The 18,030-nt window shown below is 38.9% G+C and overlaps 6 protein-coding genes across 6 annotated transcripts; 4 read left to right on the top strand and 2 right to left on the bottom strand.

The window, feature by feature from the left end:
* Nucleotides 1-381: 381 nt before the first annotated feature.
* On the top strand, nucleotides 382-3,424 carry L201_004778 (uncharacterized protein; the record flags this gene model as incomplete). The annotated part of the gene is made up of 3 exons (XM_066220516.1): nucleotides 382-1,563; nucleotides 1,643-2,091; nucleotides 2,170-3,424. The coding sequence occupies 3 exons, from the start codon at nucleotides 382-384 to the stop codon at nucleotides 3,422-3,424; spliced, it is 2,886 nt and encodes a 961-aa protein (XP_066076613.1).
* A 1,417-nt stretch (nucleotides 3,425-4,841) lies between these two features.
* L201_004777 (ribosomal protein L24) lies at nucleotides 4,842-5,581 on the top strand (the record flags this gene model as incomplete). The annotated part of the gene is made up of 3 exons (XM_066220515.1): nucleotides 4,842-4,883; nucleotides 5,165-5,248; nucleotides 5,381-5,581. The coding sequence occupies 3 exons, from the start codon at nucleotides 4,842-4,844 to the stop codon at nucleotides 5,579-5,581; spliced, it is 327 nt and encodes a 108-aa protein (XP_066076612.1).
* Nucleotides 5,582-6,737: 1,156 nt separating this feature from the next.
* On the top strand, nucleotides 6,738-10,063 carry L201_004776 (uncharacterized protein; the record flags this gene model as incomplete). The annotated part of the gene is made up of 9 exons (XM_066220514.1): nucleotides 6,738-7,909; nucleotides 8,024-8,128; nucleotides 8,217-8,332; nucleotides 8,393-8,589; nucleotides 8,653-8,676; nucleotides 8,732-9,051; nucleotides 9,130-9,550; nucleotides 9,629-9,952; nucleotides 10,019-10,063. The coding sequence occupies 9 exons, from the start codon at nucleotides 6,738-6,740 to the stop codon at nucleotides 10,061-10,063; spliced, it is 2,724 nt and encodes a 907-aa protein (XP_066076611.1).
* A 562-nt stretch (nucleotides 10,064-10,625) lies between these two features.
* L201_004775 (uncharacterized protein) lies at nucleotides 10,626-12,188 on the top strand (the record flags this gene model as incomplete). The annotated part of the gene is made up of 8 exons (XM_066220513.1): nucleotides 10,626-10,647; nucleotides 10,786-10,899; nucleotides 11,030-11,136; nucleotides 11,231-11,256; nucleotides 11,395-11,490; nucleotides 11,621-11,841; nucleotides 11,921-12,042; nucleotides 12,123-12,188. 8 exons carry the CDS (start codon nucleotides 10,626-10,628, stop codon nucleotides 12,186-12,188), a joined length of 774 nt encoding a protein of 257 aa, XP_066076610.1.
* Nucleotides 12,189-12,321: 133 nt separating this feature from the next.
* On the bottom strand, nucleotides 12,322-13,871 carry L201_004774 (uncharacterized protein; the record flags this gene model as incomplete). The annotated part of the gene is made up of 5 exons (XM_066220512.1): nucleotides 12,322-12,433; nucleotides 12,500-12,666; nucleotides 12,775-13,275; nucleotides 13,389-13,629; nucleotides 13,747-13,871. The coding sequence occupies 5 exons, from the start codon at nucleotides 13,869-13,871 to the stop codon at nucleotides 12,322-12,324; spliced, it is 1,146 nt and encodes a 381-aa protein (XP_066076609.1).
* Nucleotides 13,872-14,357: 486 nt separating this feature from the next.
* L201_004773 (uncharacterized protein) lies at nucleotides 14,358-16,803 on the bottom strand (the record flags this gene model as incomplete). The annotated part of the gene is made up of 6 exons (XM_066220511.1): nucleotides 14,358-15,718; nucleotides 15,784-15,859; nucleotides 15,943-16,065; nucleotides 16,116-16,137; nucleotides 16,204-16,209; nucleotides 16,274-16,803. 6 exons carry the CDS (start codon nucleotides 16,801-16,803, stop codon nucleotides 14,358-14,360), a joined length of 2,118 nt encoding a protein of 705 aa, XP_066076608.1.
* Between the last annotated feature and the right edge of the window lie 1,227 nt (nucleotides 16,804-18,030).

The following is an 18,030-nucleotide window of genomic DNA, read 5'->3' as shown; positions in this document are numbered from 1 at the left end:
CGTAGATGAGAAATGCATGTACTTTACGTAACTCGGTAAAATCCGATAACGGATAAAGCCAAGATCAGCCAAGTAAGTCTAGACTTGTTGAGCCAGGTGATCGTTCTCACACCAACCATTTTGGGTGGCAAATCCAAACATTGATCGGAAATGGAGACCCCGTGATGTACACTGTTTAATAGGATAGAGATAAGGATATAGAAAGTGTGAGTAACCATAATAACAATCATTTTAACGCCGATCACTACCATTACTCCCGCACTCAAACTGCTATTCTCATACATCTAAAGCACTTTTTAAATACCTGTTACGCCTAGTCTTGTGTCCTCATGTAGAGACCATTCACGCAAACTTGATAAGATTTAGTCAATCATCGACAAGATGAAATCGTTATTCAAGTCGATAACGAGCCGCTCAAACTCGACCTCAAACAACGATAACGAAGCAACACCTTCCACACTGAGAACCTCACCAGTCACACCCGTGTTACCTCCAATAGCAACAGGAGTATCAATACTACCTATATCTAATCATACACCATCAATACCTATACCTAACATTAGAAGAGCTTCTGAACCAATTTCAAGCGAAAGATGGGCAAGACCCAATTTGCCGAGTTATGCAGTATCGAGAGCTATACCTGAACATGATAACAATAATAGGGCATTACCAGATTACCAAGATGTAATATCATCACCTACGTCAAGTAGACTTCAATCTAGAGATGATAGTTCGTTCGTGAATCAGGCAACAAGGGAATATTTCGGTACATCAAGTACATCTCAGACTAATAATCCTTTCCGAACATCATCACCTATAGAAGAGACGGCTCAGGAAGATTCATCAGAAGAGAATGGTACTTCATCAGAAAATCAAACGAGTGAAGACGTGTTTAGTGATCACCGTGAAGCTCAGACCCAAAGAGAAGACGGAGATCAAGATCAGGTATTAGATGAAGGATTTGAGGAAGATAATGATGACGATGATCCATTGATACCCAGAAGAAGGATATTAGATCCACAAACAGCTAGAAGAAATACATTTACAGCGACAGATCGACCTCGACCTCGAAGACCCACTCTCTCCTCGGGTTTAAGTAGCTCTTTAGGTCGAACAGATAGTAACGCTGATAGAGGATTAACAAGTTTACTTGGAGAAGGATATATAGATTTACCTATACCTACAAGTGATCCACCAATATATTCACCTTCATTAGGTAGAGATGAATTAAGATTGATTTCATCTGTACATCTTTCAGCTGATCATCCAGCTTCAGCCTATTTCAATGAAATCGCTCAATCACCTCCTCCACCTTCTGGTCCCATTCCTTCATCGTCATTAGCAAATTTAGAGAACAATAACAACAGCGATAATTCCAATACCATTTCCAGTATGAATACTTCTGCAGGTAATAAGAAATTAAGAGTAAATATAACAAGAGGTGCGAAAAGGTTGAACTTAAATGGTACGGGACCATTATATATCAAACTAGCAAGAGAAGAATGGGTAGAAGGTATAATTAATGTAGGTAAAGTCGATAGAGCCGTAACATTGGAAGTTGCCGTGAGTGTCATGAAAGCTTTTTATCACGTCGTCTAGATTATCGTATCCTTGGAGGCTAAATACTTGAATTTTCTGACAGATCATCGGTATGATCAATGTCTCATACTATGTTAGAGGTCAATATACTGTCTTGGATACATTACCTATGGCAAGAAACAAAATACAGCTATTTCCACGTCCTACTGAAACCACCACCTTTGGTCATTCGGAACAACTGTCTAATCATTCGAACGGGCAAAATCTCTCCGCTAATACACCACTTGATTCTCAACCCTCCTCTACTTCCAACCTGATCCCTCCCCCCACTCAAGCTACACTTGTGGGACCTCTATTGACTAAAGACGGTCAACCATTATTACCGCCCAATACATCATTCTCATTCGCATTACAAATGCCGAACACCCATTTCAGAGATGCGAATTCAGAATTACCTCCATCATGTGATTTGCAGCAGGTAGGTATGCAGGCGAACGTAGAGTATGTGTTGAGGGTCAAGCTGGTTAGAAAGGGTTTGAGATTTAATGAGACGTGAGTGAAAATAATCTATTGGGACTGAATACACGTTTGACAGGAGAAAGTGCTTGAGCTAAATCTCATCCATTATAGGGTGACCGTACCGATATTTTACGCACCTCGAGCATATATACCACCCAGACGAATCCGCTCATTGACATTCGACGATCCATTAAATCCAGGATGGAGATCTATCGAATTGAATGGTGGAAAACCTAAATCAAAGTCTGAATTACCTTCACCATTGAATGCTAATTCAAACCAAGGCCCTGGGATAGACGTTACTTTATTATTACCTTCACCGCCAATATTATTTATACCTTCTGATCCAGATAGCGAATTACCTAGTTTTCCATTTCATTTACATTTTCATTCAACTTTACCACATGTTTTATCCACTTTTGCTAATCCTCAAAATAGTAAATTTGTTGTTAGATTGACCAGAGTAACTATTTTCAGAATTGGTTTAGAGAAAGAAATTAGAAGAATTGAAGTTCCAACTAAATCAAAAGTTTGGCAAGAAGGTGGCGATCAGATTGAATTAGGTATAGATGGTATGATCAATGATACTAATTCTCCAAATGGTAGAAGAGGTTCCACAGCTTCAAATGCGACTTCAAGAGGAAGAAGAGGTTCACTTTTGGGCGATAATAATAGCAATAATAACAATAATACAAGTAGTCAAGATAACGCGTTGAGTTCTAGCGTACCCACTTCGAGCAATATGAGAGGTGGGTCCGAAACGGAAAGTGGTGGAAATGAAGGACCAGGTGGACCATTGAGGCGGTTTAGTTCAGCTGGTACTACTTCTACACCTGGTGTTAATCCAGAATCACCGAGAAAGAAATCGTTTTTAGGTGATAGAAGAGGATCATTTAGTCTCAGAAGAAGAAATTCAAATTCCAGCCAGAGTTCTACGGCTGGAGGATCTAATTTATCAATCGGCGGAGGACAAGCAAATATGAATAGTAATGTATTATCACCTACAATATCAAATTTACCACCAATCATAGATGAAGATGATAATTCACCTACAAATAACGAAAATCAATCTGAAGTTCATGGTGTATCGACTTCAGCTTTTGGTGGATCATCAATAGTACCAGTTGATATGACTTCAACAGATGTACATTTAAAAGGATCAATTCAGATCAAACCTTTAATCTCTTCTTCAGTACAAGTTGATTTAATTAGAAAATTAATGATTCAATCTTTTATCGTACCTGAAATGACTTTAACATATGTTTTAGAAGTTGGAATAGAACCTAAGAAAGGTTCAGTAAGAGAAAATTTCACGCATGTTTGGGGTGGTGGTGTTGTTGAAGTTGTATTGGGAAGGAGATCATAGGATGCTGTTCTGCGCATATGAGTGTAGTTTATCACTTCGGTTTACTGTTGCTGACTCGGAAATTAGTTTAGTTGTATTCCAGATCTAAGGTTTGTTATAGTGATTCGTCATTAGTTGTAGTATGGTTGGAAGTTGCGTTGTAGTATAAGCATAGTTGTAAACCTCTCTGTCTTGATCAAAATGTAATTAACATATCAATCAGCTCATCAGATCGGTAGGAATGTTTGTCGTGCATCAATAGACTTTGCAAGATAGATATGCGAAACACCACGACTTGAAATCTGAATATTGCACAATGCGGCGCAAGGGAAATATTGTTTCGCTTGCATCGGATATATCCTTAACACCGATTTTGACTGAAATACACAGCAATTGCCACACTTGTTCTACTTGACAGCTCCCCCTTTCGCTGTAAGCGGCGTTTGCCACGCTTCTGCATTTTTGCTATGGTTGCGCCGTTGTAAGGAGCCCTACCCTATCGTATGGTGTACTCGTTGTAGCTGACCGTCCGTTGCTTGCTTCCCTGCTTTGCTTGCCTGCTAGCTTCCGCTTGCTCTGGTTGTTTTGCTGTATGCTGTAGGGGTCGTTAGTGACAATCATTGATTATAGCTATTTTTCACCCTCTTCAACGCTGCCCTTCTGCTTCTTCAACCTTCAAAAAAAAATCATCAATCAAAATGGCTTCATCAACCGGTGAGTGAGAAGGTCTGCTGTGGGAAGGAAAGAGAGCGAGCGAGTAAGCAAGAAGGTTTTGAGTGGAAAAGAAAATGGACAAAAGACCAATTATGGAATCCACCAACCGACTACAGACAACAACAACAACAATAACAACAACGACAACATTTGTCTACAATCACAACTCATCCAGAATCAGCATATCTAGAAGTTATAAGTCAATAGAATAAGCTTGTTTGAATCAAAAGGATATGGATCATATACGCTCAATTGGAAAGGCCTATTGGGGATAACGTAGCAAATTTTCAGAAATCAATCTCAGAGATATTCACAGAATCGGACTAAGATTACCAATGGGAGAGACATAGAAAAGACACCGGAGGACAATGGTCAATCTTTACAAGAAATAGATGTCACGATAATCTAGCAATATCTGTTATTATATATTTCAATTTCACCATTTAATCGATATTCTCACATGGAAAAACTTTCGAATCATCACTCAGCTTCACCAATATTCTCACGATCTATCACTCAATATCAGCTAGACTTAGATTTACGAATTTAGACTTGCTTTGCTCGCTCGCTTGATCTGATGGAGTGAAATGCTATGATGTGAAATCACATCGCCTTGTACTGACTATCTTACCCTTTCTATTCTTGATCATCAGGCCTCGCTCATGACCGTCGAAAGTCCCGAAAGGCACACTTTGCCGCCCCTTCCGGTCTTAAGAGAAAGATCATGTCATCCCCTCTTTCAAAGGAATTGAGAAAGGAACACACTGTGAGTTTTGATTTGATTTGGTATTCGACCAAGAAGTATGGTACGGGATGGAGGCAATTTAAGGGAAGGTTATGTGGAATTTGGTTTAGTCGGTTGAATGGAATAGAGTCATCCCTGTCGGGTCGGGCTATACTATCCTACAACGAGGTATAGAGCAGAAATAGGACATCAAGTAGCAAACTAGTAGTCGCAAATGTTTTGGTGGACAGGTTATTTTGATGACGGAACGATCATACATCATGATTAAACAGCATACTGATCGATCTCTCTTCCAATCATAGGCCCGATCAATCCCTATCCGAAAAGATGATGAAGTTTTGATTGTTAGAGGTAAATACAAGGGAAGAGAAGGAAAAGTAACCCAAGTAAGTGGAATGTTTCAGTTCATTAGTTCAACAAACACCTATACCAATCAGAAATACCATTCATTCCATCCGACATACATATTTTAACTGAACAACTCACTGAAAAAGTACTGACCAAATCCTCTATTACAGGTCTACAGAAAGAAATGGGTTATCCACGTTGAACGAGTACACATTGAAAAATCAAATGCTGCTACTGTACCAGTTGGAATTCATCCATCAAACGTTGTCATCACTTCCCTCAAACTCGATTCCGACAGAAAAGCTATCCTTGAAAGAAAAGGTTCAAAATCATCTTCTCAAGAAAAAGGTGACGTTGAAATGAAAGAGTAAATCAATCATTTCCACTGTTAGTAGGTAGGTAGCTTTAGGGTTTAAACGGGTCTTTTAACTTTCATAAATACAAAAATGGATGATAGAAGACTTGGGATGTATTTGCCATTCTCATGATCACGAAATACATTTCTTGCATCGTACGCAGCTGGTTTCTGGCTCAATTAGTCCATCATATGCTCTTTGTCTTGACTATTCTGTCGAGCCGGCACTTCACGTCTGAATGTCACCTCTCGAAATCTTCCCTTACCCGATGGTAAGATGTTATATCGTCTCGAATACATCTCTGTTATCGGTGTGAGCATTCATCGGATTTAGGCATCATACGACTGCGATATTGAATACTTTCCCGCTGCATTCCTTACTGAAAACCGGTACATGTCGAGCAGCGATCGATAAAACTGCCTGTATGGCTTACGATATAAGTGACATTGGATATAGCAAGGTAATATTACTCAAGCTATATGTATTCTGCTCAAATGTAGATAATGAAGAAGACTACCTTAATCCCGCTCAAAATGAAAAGCGTTTGAGAGTACGTAAAAGATACTTTAAAATACTTTAAAAGCTTCCAAGATTCGTAAAATACAGTTTATTACTCGTACGTACTTCTACTTATTCCCGAATCGTTCTTTTTTTTTGGTGTTCGTCGTCTCGCGAAATTATCTACGAAGATATATCTCACTCAATTTCTAGAGACTGATCCTTTTAAGTCAGAACACGTTGAATTTGATTGCATTTGATGTAAATGATCTGTGTTTTGAATGCATATGTGACCTGACTGCATAAGGCTAGAAGAAGAAGATTATCGAATTTTACTTCAAACTTTAAGCCAGATTTGCGGCACTATCCACTACTACTACCATGAGTCATACGAGCGGATCATGCATCATCAGTGCAATAATAAATTAATATATTTGTCATCTTCAGCTCACCTCATCTACCGTCTCCGACCAACTGTTGGTTACCTATTTTACGACATTTAACATTCCTCTCTCTTTTTGTTGAAGATTGACTAAACTAGTTTTGAGAATATTCCATTCCTTGGATTTCTACTGTATCTATATAATAAGTAATCTCGCATTTGACTGGAAGAAAGCTTCTCTTGTATCTAGATTAGAAAAAAAAAACAAGTATTATACATCAATCATCAATCATGTCGGGTGACAATACACCTGTACCACCACCAAACCCATCATCCTCACAACAACAACAACAACAACAACAACAACAACAACGTAAATCGTCCCCTCAATTCCAATCACAATCCGATATCGAATCATCACCAATATATCAAGCATTATCACAAAGGTTATCAAGAACTGAAAATACTTTATCATCATTATCATCTCAAGTAGCTCAATTAACATCAATTGTTAAATCACTGTCGACTTCATCTTCTTCTTCACAACAAAATATAGTAAACACTTCACCATCAAGATCAAAAAACACTTCTACTGCTTCAGTATTCGCACCTTTTGATTCTGAATTGCCTAGTGGTTTAGGTAATTTAAATAATGGTTTACCTAAATCACCTTTTATTCCAGTTACTACACCTCAACCAGTAATTGTTGGTAACAATGCAAATGGTAATGGTAATTCAGATATTGCAGCTTTAACACAACAAATTTCAGCTTTATCAACCTCTGTGGCTCAATTACAAAGATTACAAACTAGACAATCATCAAGTAATAATCAAATTCCAACTATCTCAACGTTGAATATTGGAAGTGAAAATGTACATTCGCATCCAAGTAGCAATATTAGGAATAATGGTCCATTGACTGGTCCGATAGGTCCATTAGGAAATTTAGGCTTACCTTCTAGACCATTACATCATCAAGGTGTTGAAAATCTAATTAATCAGTCTGGGCCAATGACAACACCTTCGAATTCTACTATACATCATCCTCAATCACCTGCTGGTAGTAGTAAAGCTAACAATTTCGGTAATATAGGAGGCGGAGGTGCAGGTACCAATAATAGACCAGGTATAAATAGATCATTCTCAAGCGGTATAATAGGTCAACCACCTTTAAATTTAGGTTCGTTGACGCCAGGTGGTATGAATCATCCACATCCTCACACACCAAGTGGATTAAGAGGTGAAAGAGATTTCAATAATACCAATAGCAGTAATCACAATAATCCATCTCTAGCAATTTCAAGTCCAGGTTTAAACCAAACTTCAAATCCCTTAGAACGTAGTTCAGGTCCGTTAACTCCAGGTGGTTCAGGTGTAGCTACTCCAGGTGCAGGTATAGTCATTACGAAATGGGAACATCTAAATTTGAAAGTGGATTTACTAAGGTCTATCTCAAAGTATGGGTAAGTTGATCGAGCTCGCTTTACGCTGTTGCTGTCTATAGCATAGTTGGGCGATTTCGATCGTCACTTGTAAATGCCAGAGCAATTTACTGATATATTACCTCGTTCCCTTAGAATTGGTCCACCTAACAAGATTCAGACTAGAGTTTTACCTTTCATGATCAAAGGAAGTGACATCATAGCTCAAGCTCCTCCAACTACCGAAAGAATCATCTCTTAGTAAGTTTTTACGGGCAAAATTCAGGCTGTCAAGGTTGCGCCCCAATATGAGCGACAGAGATATTGATTGGATTTTCCTTAATTTCAGCGTTATTCCCGCTTTACATCTCGTTCAAAACCTTCCCCCTCCACCTGCGACTTACAACGGACCGGCCGTTATAATCATCACTACTACTGTTGATCAAGCTATGCAATGTCATAAACGTACGTATATCCTCAAAACACACACCGTCTCGCTTTGTACTGACTGGTAACCTTTTGTAGTGGTTCGAGGTGTTGGCGGTCCATTAGGTATCAGATCAGGTGTAGCTGCAGGTGCAGCTGGTTCTTCAGGTCTTCCAAATGAGATCGCTGCTATGCAACGGGATGCTATACATATTCTGATTGGTACACCAGCTAAAATCGCCGAAGTCATGACTAGTCGAGGTGGATTAGGAGGTAGTGAATGTAGATTGTTAATTGTAAGTATCTCTATGTGTTTTGTCGAATGGTTTTGAACAATTATTAACGGTATTATCGTGTAGTTGGACGAAGTAGACCAATTGATTGTAAGTATCAATCTCACTAAGTACTGGCTTTTGTACTTATCAGTGTTTTCGTCAGGCTCGTAATCTGTATGACAACGTATTGAACATCGCCAAAACTCTTCCCGCTCCTAGACGAGGTGGTCCAGGGGGAGCGAGTATGACTGGACCCTTAACACCTAGTATCCCTGCCGCACCTTTTTCACCTGGATTAGCGAGTCCATACGATGCAGGAAGAGATTCACCTTTCAATCCTGCTAGTAAGACTCCATTCCCTACACAAGGTAGTCGATTTGGTGCAAATAGCACAGCTGCCGTCGGTGGACCTACTAGCGCTGTTAACGGAACTCAAGCTGGAGCAGGTAATGCAGGTGATATTGAGCGACAAACTTGTCTCTTGTAAGTGTACAAGCTCTTTTGGATAATGTGGGTAGAACTAGTACGACGACTAACATGTGTTTGTTTCTCACCCATTAGCTCAAACACCATTCCAACAGATGTTATCAACTTTTCACAATCGCTCTCTGTTAGAGATCCTGTTAGAGTCTTGGTAAGAAGAGATGGTGGAACAAACTCACAAGAATCTGTATCATCGGTTACACCTGGAATCAACCTGAAACATACTTATGTATATTTGACTATAACTGGATCAGCCCAAGCTGGAGTCAACGCCGCAAAGGCCAATAATGACATAGGCCCTGGAACCATTGGATCAGGTAGAAATCAAGGTGGTCAGAATGAAGAACAAACAAGAGCAAAAGAATATAAATTAGATATGTTGGTTAAAATGTTAGAAGATTATCCTCTATGGCAAGCTATAATTCATGTTGGTACTTATACTATGTTGGAAGCTGTTGTTTTGAGATTACAAAGTAGGAAATGGGAAACTTTATATCTTGTAAGCAAATCTCTCTCGATGAAAGTTCAGTCATGTAGGGTAGAGATGTAGCTAATACTGTGATATTTTTTACTCTAGACACCTGATTTACCACCAACACAGAAAAAAGCAGTATTACAATCATGGAGAACATCATTATCAGGAAATGGACCTAGATTCTTAGTTGTATTTGATGTTAATATAAAACCACCTGAAGTACCTTGGTCACCTTTGATCATCAATTTCGATTTACCAAGATCAGTGGAAGGTTACGCACATCGTGCTGCAGCTGCTGTTCCGCCCACAAATAGACAACCTCAAGGAACAAATTCACAAGTGAACGGTGTAATTGTTAGTTTCGTTCAAGCTGCTGGAGGTGATGTTGAAATGTTAAGATCTACTGAATGTGCTTATAGATTTAAAGTGAGTCGTGAATCATGATAAACATTGGATATACAATATGCTAACCCTCCGATCTTACTGCTACAGTCTGCAGAAATACCTACTGTCTTCCACGATTTGTTTAACCATTAGAGCTTAACTTTCGGTTGGTTCGATTCCTTTGATACCTCAATTCACCCTTTTTATAGACGTGATACATATACCCCCAAAACAACCAGACACTACGAAACAGTTAGATACCCCCATCGTTCCTTGTTAAAATCATCATGTAGCAAATTCTTCAATACACATCACATAGATATAATTCAAATGGCTCACCTCTTGTATTCCACAAGGCATAGGAATCCAGTATATATAAATACCAGATACAATGATATATTCCGATTATAGCATATGCATAGGGTATGTGGCCATCAATGAGAGTGATAGCATCATGATGTGGCAATAAATGGGCTACTTGTATTGAAAGCAGGAGGAGGTGGTTTATGATAATGACACGCGTGTGTTGTCTGTTATGCTTGAATTGTTTTTTGGGTCCGAGCGCGCGCGTCTTGGATGACAAGTTGATTTTGTTGCATTGACTTTCCAAATCGTTTGGTTTGTTGTTGGACAACATTATTAGAGCGATAATATCAGGCGGCCATTGATAAACGTATATCGAACATATACCCAGTACTAGCATAATTCCCTCAAAATGTCAATTTACACAGGAGAATGTGAGTGGTCTTACTGATATCAATTTATCCATTTTCAGTTCAACCAGTTCAGTTCCACTGGAGATTAATCAAATATAGAATTACATCAGTTGGATGAGTTATACACTATATGCTGACCTTCTGCTTCCATTGATCAAGCTCGAGGTGAACTCTTAGCATGGTTAAATGAATTACTTGAACCTCAAGTATTGACAAAAGTCGAACAATGTGGTACAGGATCAGTTTATTGTCAAATTATAGATTCGATATATGGTGAGTTTAGCTAAAAAAGATCCATCAATTACTCTTCTTTTTGATTACAAGCGAAAAAAGGTGCAAGGTAGAGAGATTCATATACTAATGATATGATATTTATTCATTCTATGATACCACTGTCCTCTAGGTGATTTACCAATGTCAAAGGTTAAATACAATGCTAGAATGGAATATGAATATTTGGATAATTTCAAAATCTTACAAAAAGCTTTTAAAATGCATAGGATTGACAAGGTGAGTAAAATCCTTATTGAAAGTTATATTTCAGGAAAAGCTAGTCATGATGTGAGGGAGCTAATGCTGCAAATCATTCATCGGGTTCATTCAGCCTATACCCGTTGATAAACTTGTAAAGTGAGTGAAAGCCCTCAATCATTCCTCATCCCGTGATGCTTGGGTAAGAGAAAATGGACGAAGAAGAGCAATCAGTTCTTGAGCAAACAGCGGTTCATGTACTAATGTTGCTCAACTTTTGTCTTTTCATGCACTCAGATGTAAAATGCAAGATAATTTAGAATTCTTACAATGGATGAAGAAATTTTGGGACGCAAATAGTGGTGGAATTGCTTACGATGCACAAGGACGAGCGTGAGTGATACTTTCCATCCGAATACAAGTTCATTCCTACGGAAGTGCGGAAGAGCGGTATTGGACCGACACATGATTGATCAAAGAGATAATAATTGAACTAATGTATCTGATCCCTTCATCTTAACAGGGGTGGTATAGTTCAATCAGCACCACCACCAACGACATCACGAACAACATCTTCAACCGCACGCACAGGAGGATTTTCACGTCCGGGTGCAGGAATAGGCGGAACAAGTAGACAAGTTTCTTCAGCTTCTTCAGCTCAAGTAGCACAAATGCAAGCTCGTGTAGCTGAAATTGAAGCTCACAGTGAAAGTCTATTAAAAGAAAGAGATTTCTACTTTGATAGTTAGTTATATTTTCTTGCTCGTTTTCCAACTCGTGCAGAAAGGAGGACAGACTAATTTAATCGTTTATGTTATACCAGAACTTCGAAATATTGAACTTATCGTACAAGAACGTATGGCAGTTGAAGGTGTAACTCAGGAAGAATCTGATGTAATGGCTAAAATTCAAGAAATCCTATATGCTACTATCGAAGGTTTCGAGGTGAGTATAAATGTAATTGTTCGCTGAGTGGGAAATAATGACATGCTGACCACTCATTTATCTGACTCAAACATAATTAGGTTCCTGAAGGTGAAGCTGGCCATGAGGAACAACCACATCATGTTGAAGAAGAGGAGACTTTCTAGGCACGGTAAAGGATCGTAGAAAGGGTTTCATGCTTAGATCGAGGTGACTTTTTGTGCATAATATCTGGTATAACCATGCATTGATACAATTCATTATGCTCTCTACGATCTTGTTCTGATCATTGTCTGATCATCATAAACCTAAACTTTCCATATTTTCACCTTTCACGCCCCAAGCGATGACATAATGTTCTAAGACCAATTTCAGTTCTTCAATCTCATCTAGTATTTCAAGCTTAGATATACTATTTTGATTGAGAAGTGTATTAGAGAATGATCATCATTGAGATTGCTAAGATAGGATATCTTACCGCTGTAATTCATTTATATCAATAACTTGTTCTCTAATCTCCCACAAAGTCTTGACACCACTCTTATCAAATATACCCTTTGGTCCTAGATTAGGGTTGAGGAATCTTTCAGCTTGGGATTCTGGTGTTGGAAATGGTTCTGAACCAGGTATCGATAAATTCCGTGACTGTGGAAAATAAACAAATTGGTATTTTAGTCAAAGTGTCGCTTGGGCGGGAATTCCATTGAATTCGTGATTACGATATAGCTGTATGATAAGTCAGTAATTACTTACAGCTAAATTCCTTTTCATAACTTTCCCAAAACCATCATTTAAACCAGACATTTCATATACGATTCCAATACATTGAGAGAAATTTTCACCAAACCATTGTATTATATTTTCACTTTGTTCAGGTAACATATAAGGAAATAAACATTCTGCTAAGAATAATGTTGGTAATTCAGGATTCAATAAAGGTAATAAATGTTGATTGAAAATTTCTGATATCGTCGTTGATGTTGTCGTCGAAGTAGAGGAAGTGGAGTTGGCCGAACGTAAATCTAATGGTAATAAAGTATATAAATCTGAATCTATCCTTGTACCACCTTGAGATACTCTATATGGTGGTGGTGATGAAGGTAAACCACTCGTTGTCTTATGATTTAATGCAGAAGGTTTATTAAAAAGAGAATTGAGCTTTTTCGATCTTGATATGCGCTGTGCTTTCACTGATGTTATATGAGGGAAATCAATTTCAACGTATTTTGATATATTGGGTGGATTCTCCCTTGACTATACGTTGAGGCCTCTAATGATCAGCTCATCTCATCCAAGATACTTGATTCAATGATATGATACAGTGACCTCACACGTGTTCTTTTTATTCTGGGACAAACAAAACTCACCATCAACCTCCAAAACCTCGTATCACTTCCTGCACCCAACGAAACAACCTGTTTTGGTGTTTCTGTATCATCTTTCAAGTGTTTATCAAACAAGGTATCTATACCAATGGTTCTATGATGTGTTCCTATATTGATCAGAGGTGGTTTACGAGTTGATGGAGAACCGTTACCGGAATGTAAATTTGGTTTGTAAAGTAATGAAGAAAATGGATCGTTCAAGTATCCTAAGGAAATTGCGGATCTGCCATAGGACGACTAGTATTAGTGCTCTAATCCATATACCTCATTCATGGACTCCTATATTGTCTCTAAAGGTTTCGAGATTTATCGAATGAACCAAATATGACCAAACACTCACGCACGAGAGGACGAAGCATCATCATCTGTCTGTCGAATAGCATCATCTGGATGTATCATTCCACTTCTCCCATTTCCGTTAGAGCTTGAAGACGTAGCTTGAAGAGGTAGTCGAGGCGGTAACATCTTTAGTACTATGTATCATATATGAGATATATGGATGTACGCACAAGGTACATCAATGAGAATTAACGAGAAATGTAAACGCTCGAGCTACCCATCCAAACAATCCTGGACGGCCTCCACCGAGTGAGCACTTAGGGTACCTTTGGCGGAATGAATAATGAATTCAGGCAAAAAAATCACGAGAGCAAGGTGAATATCATATGTATGCATGTTTCGCTTTTCTGTCGTAAACATGTAAATATAGAATTCGTAAATTACTTCAAGTACAAGAGAGTATATATAAACTGAATACCAGCAAAAAAGTATGAATAATGCAAAATCTTTCCCTATACCTTCCGTCCCATATCGGCCGTCTCATACAGCATAATACAGTATGTACTTAACAATACACCAGCAGCGAATCAATCTAAAGGCTATTTGCTTGGGGCGAACGCACCATCAAGGTAATTCGTTCTCACATCAGAAACACCGATTTTCACTATAATTCTACATCTCCCCCAAAAGGCCTTCAAAAGGGTGACTATCTTCTAATTTGATACTAGCACTCGGAAGCGCTTCATGATCATCTCTCTGTCTGTCTTGATAATTTACTATATTTTCGGTAAGATTTAGACCTAGACCTGAAATACCAGCTTCAGACCCCCTTCTACTAGCTATAGTTCTGATATTCACAACACCTAAAGTAGATGATAAAGCATTATTTCTACTTCTAGGACTATATGGGTTGGATGATATAGTCGCTCTTCGTTCTTGTCTTGACTGAGCGATATTTGATGGTTTGGGTAAAGATGTTGATCCTTGATATGCTTGATAAGCTTGAGGTGGCGATATCGCTGAATGATCAGGTGGACTGAGTGTATCGGATGGAAAAGCATAACCAGGTTGATATATTCCAAGAGATATCGTAGAAGGTGAATCAGGTGAAAGTGCAGAGAAGGTTTGGGTATTTAAACTTAATGAGTTAGTGTTGTTTTGATAACCCGAGCTCGGTGAATGATATTGCATTTGAGGAAGACCGTGAGGTGAATGAAACTCGCTGGGCAGAGATTGTGGAGAAGCGCCAATCCCTGTGTAAGACTTTGTTGGTAGCCATGTCGGTGACTGGTCTGTTTCGAGCGATGTTTGATCATGATGTCTGTATCCTTTGAGCTGTGTTTGAGGTAATGAAGTTGGACTGTGAGCAATCTCTCTTTTGAGTTGGTTTTGAGCCTGAGGACCAGGAATATCACCAGATAACCATGATGTCATGTTATAAGGTGAAGAAGGAGAATATAACATTGCTGAAGGGGGTTCACCTTGAACACTTCGAGTTCTCGCATGTTGTTGAGTGATCTTGATAGGAATCGGGAAAGAAGACGTGTTCGCAGGTGCCGATTGAGGTGCTACATCTACACTTGGAGTATTTCTTGAAGAGTTGAAGAAGGTGGAAGGTTCAATCTTGAATAGGTTTCTAGGTAACTCATCAGAAGCATTCATAAATCCTCTAGTGTGTTCCAAAGGTGTCGAATAATCGAATTCTACCACAGCCGGTGATTTCTGTTCATAAGCGTAATAATCTGGCGGAGGCGCATGAAAGCTGGGTTGTTGCAGCATTGGTTGGGAAAGAAATGGTTCTCGTGGATGAGAAAAGATGACTGGTTTCTCCTCATCTACATCTGGTAGTAGATGATGTTGGTAGGCATCGGGTGGTGAATAGAACTCTACGCTATGTTCGGAAGATGTTGGCGAGAGACCATCTTCTTGCATACTCATTCGACGTTTTTGGGCTTGTGTGGGTCGAGGTGGTACACGTCGTTTGAAAGCCAGGATTTCAGCTTTACTTGAGTGTTTCTTCAAGAATGGATGAGCTGTGTAGGGAGAATCAATTAGACAAGAACTTGGATTTTGGGTAATATAAAGCGGCTGTGCTTACACCATGTACTAGCATCAGGATCACATACTCCCCTTTCTACATGTCTTAAGCTGAGTTTACGATTGAAGCCGTATATCTGTGCATAATCATTAGCTATGTACTGACAGTATTACGGATGACGTGATGATCGGAGATGGCGTGACTAGGTACTAAACTTACATTCAGCTGACGAGAGAAACTTGCAAATCTGCTCTGTCTGTAAACCACAGGTAAGATCTTATCTGCTAATTCTTCAGGATTTTCTATAATGATAGCTTCTCCCGTTTCATCCCATCGGATTATCTGAAACATACATCAGCGACAGGTTCAATCCACTATTTGGATAGACTCACATGATGATACTCCGGCTGATCACTTATAGAGGTTGACTTATCAGTTTTATATCCTAGCAAACAATTGGCTAATATCATCTATACTTACAGAATACTATTCAGATTATTGGCACATATGAGCTAAGTTATCGAGACATACAGCGCAAGAAATAACTCACCCAAATAGCTTAGTCAAGAAAGTAGGCTGTTTGCCCTCAACCTTCTTTTGATTTTTAGGTTTTTTCGGCTTTTGCTGTTGAGGTAACATGACTGGATTAAACCAAGGATCATTCTCGTTAGTTTCAGCGCGAGTATGTTGCCAGAATGGAGGTGCACGTTGTTGAGTATTTGGGAAATATATATTGTTCGAGACTATCGGTCCTGCAGGTGGTCTACCATTAAAAATTGGTGGACGAGGAGGAGGGCGATAAGGGAAACCTCTAGGATGATATGCGATTGATGATGGTAACTCTTTAGAGTCGTATGTTGAATTATCGTTCCTCATACTTCGAAATTCTTCGTCTAATGGTGAAGGATCAGGTGAGAAATACGGTCTTGATTGTGATACTGGTGGTTTGGCTGCCCATTTATCCGACATCGATCTGTCTCGCCAAAATGGTGGCGCAGGTTGGTGAGTCGACGAATGTTGTAGTCCAACAAAATCAGGTTCTCGAGGTCCAGGTGGCACGCTGAATGATGGTGAGTTCATCATGTATATTCACCTACCAATGGTTAAATTCTCAGCACGAAAACAAACTAGCCTCAACAGAGGAGATACTCCAGTAATCACTTACTTGGGATAATCACAAGCAAGATGTGTCTATGTTAACAAAATATGGATAGATCTCGCCCCACAGACAGTGAGTTCCTATAGGATGGTGACGATATTCGTGATCGGAGTATGTTAAATTGACTAGAAGCAAGAGATGCGTGTATGTCAGAACTATAGGAGAAAGCCATTCCTTGAAAGACGAAAGGTAAAGAGCGCAAAACTTAAGATAGAAGTATATGGGAATGAAAGAAGGAAGTGTAAGTGGGAATTCTATGATCCTTGGTCATTATGATCAGAAGTACCTCGTATTTGATCCATTCAATTAAATGTCCAGAGAGGTTACTTGAATACAATATAGTATAAAGGAGGTAACGGGGTATAATGGAAGTGATAATATGGGTGATAAAGTGAACATAATGGCATGTCTACTCACTGTATTGATGACGATATAAAGACAAAAACAAGCAAGACACATATAAGTCCGAACCGAAACTGATATTGAGCAAAGGAGGGTAATTTAATCAACCACTTCGGGCAAAATGGGTTTCCCCGTAATTTTGAGGTAATGATCTAATGGTGATTCTCTGTTGAAGAGAGATCGCTGAACCAAGCCGTGAAGATTTGTGGGACAATTTCTTCTTAATTCTAGAAGATAGAACAATAAGGGGTAATAATATGCGTAGTCGAGAAAGGAGGGATATTTATGACGGTATGACAAAGGAAGTGCTGATCGTTATCGGTAAGGGGTGGCCAATCTTTTTGATGATGATGCGAAAGATAGATAGATCAATTATGAATATGGCTATGAATGATCGTAAGATAGTATTGTTGACGAATTATCAAATGAGTATTTATCGATGTCAAGGAAAGGTAAGAGACATATTGTTGAGAGCGAGTGCCCAAGAATAAGAAAGAAAAAAATCTTCCAAATGGTGATGATTATATATATGTTTGCGCAGAATCCAAGCAGATGTATGTATTTGGCTGACAAGAGTTTATATGTTTGTATAAAGTTTTGATCAATTTGATTTATTTGTTATTGTCTATGATACAGGAAGTAAACGCCTGTTTTTACGTCCGGTAGTTTGTCTTGTTTTTGATTTGATTTAGATTAAGAAAATAGGTTAGTTTGCCTTGTGTTTGTATATTTTCGCTCAAGCGTTG

Source organism: Kwoniella dendrophila, chromosome 6 (genome assembly GCF_036810415.1).
Source record: "Kwoniella dendrophila CBS 6074 chromosome 6, complete sequence".
In the NCBI taxonomy this organism is placed as follows: Eukaryota; Fungi; Basidiomycota; class Tremellomycetes; order Tremellales; family Cryptococcaceae; genus Kwoniella; species Kwoniella dendrophila.
The sequence above is the reverse complement of the archived record's forward strand: the minus strand, read 5'-3'. Positions and strand labels throughout refer to the sequence as shown.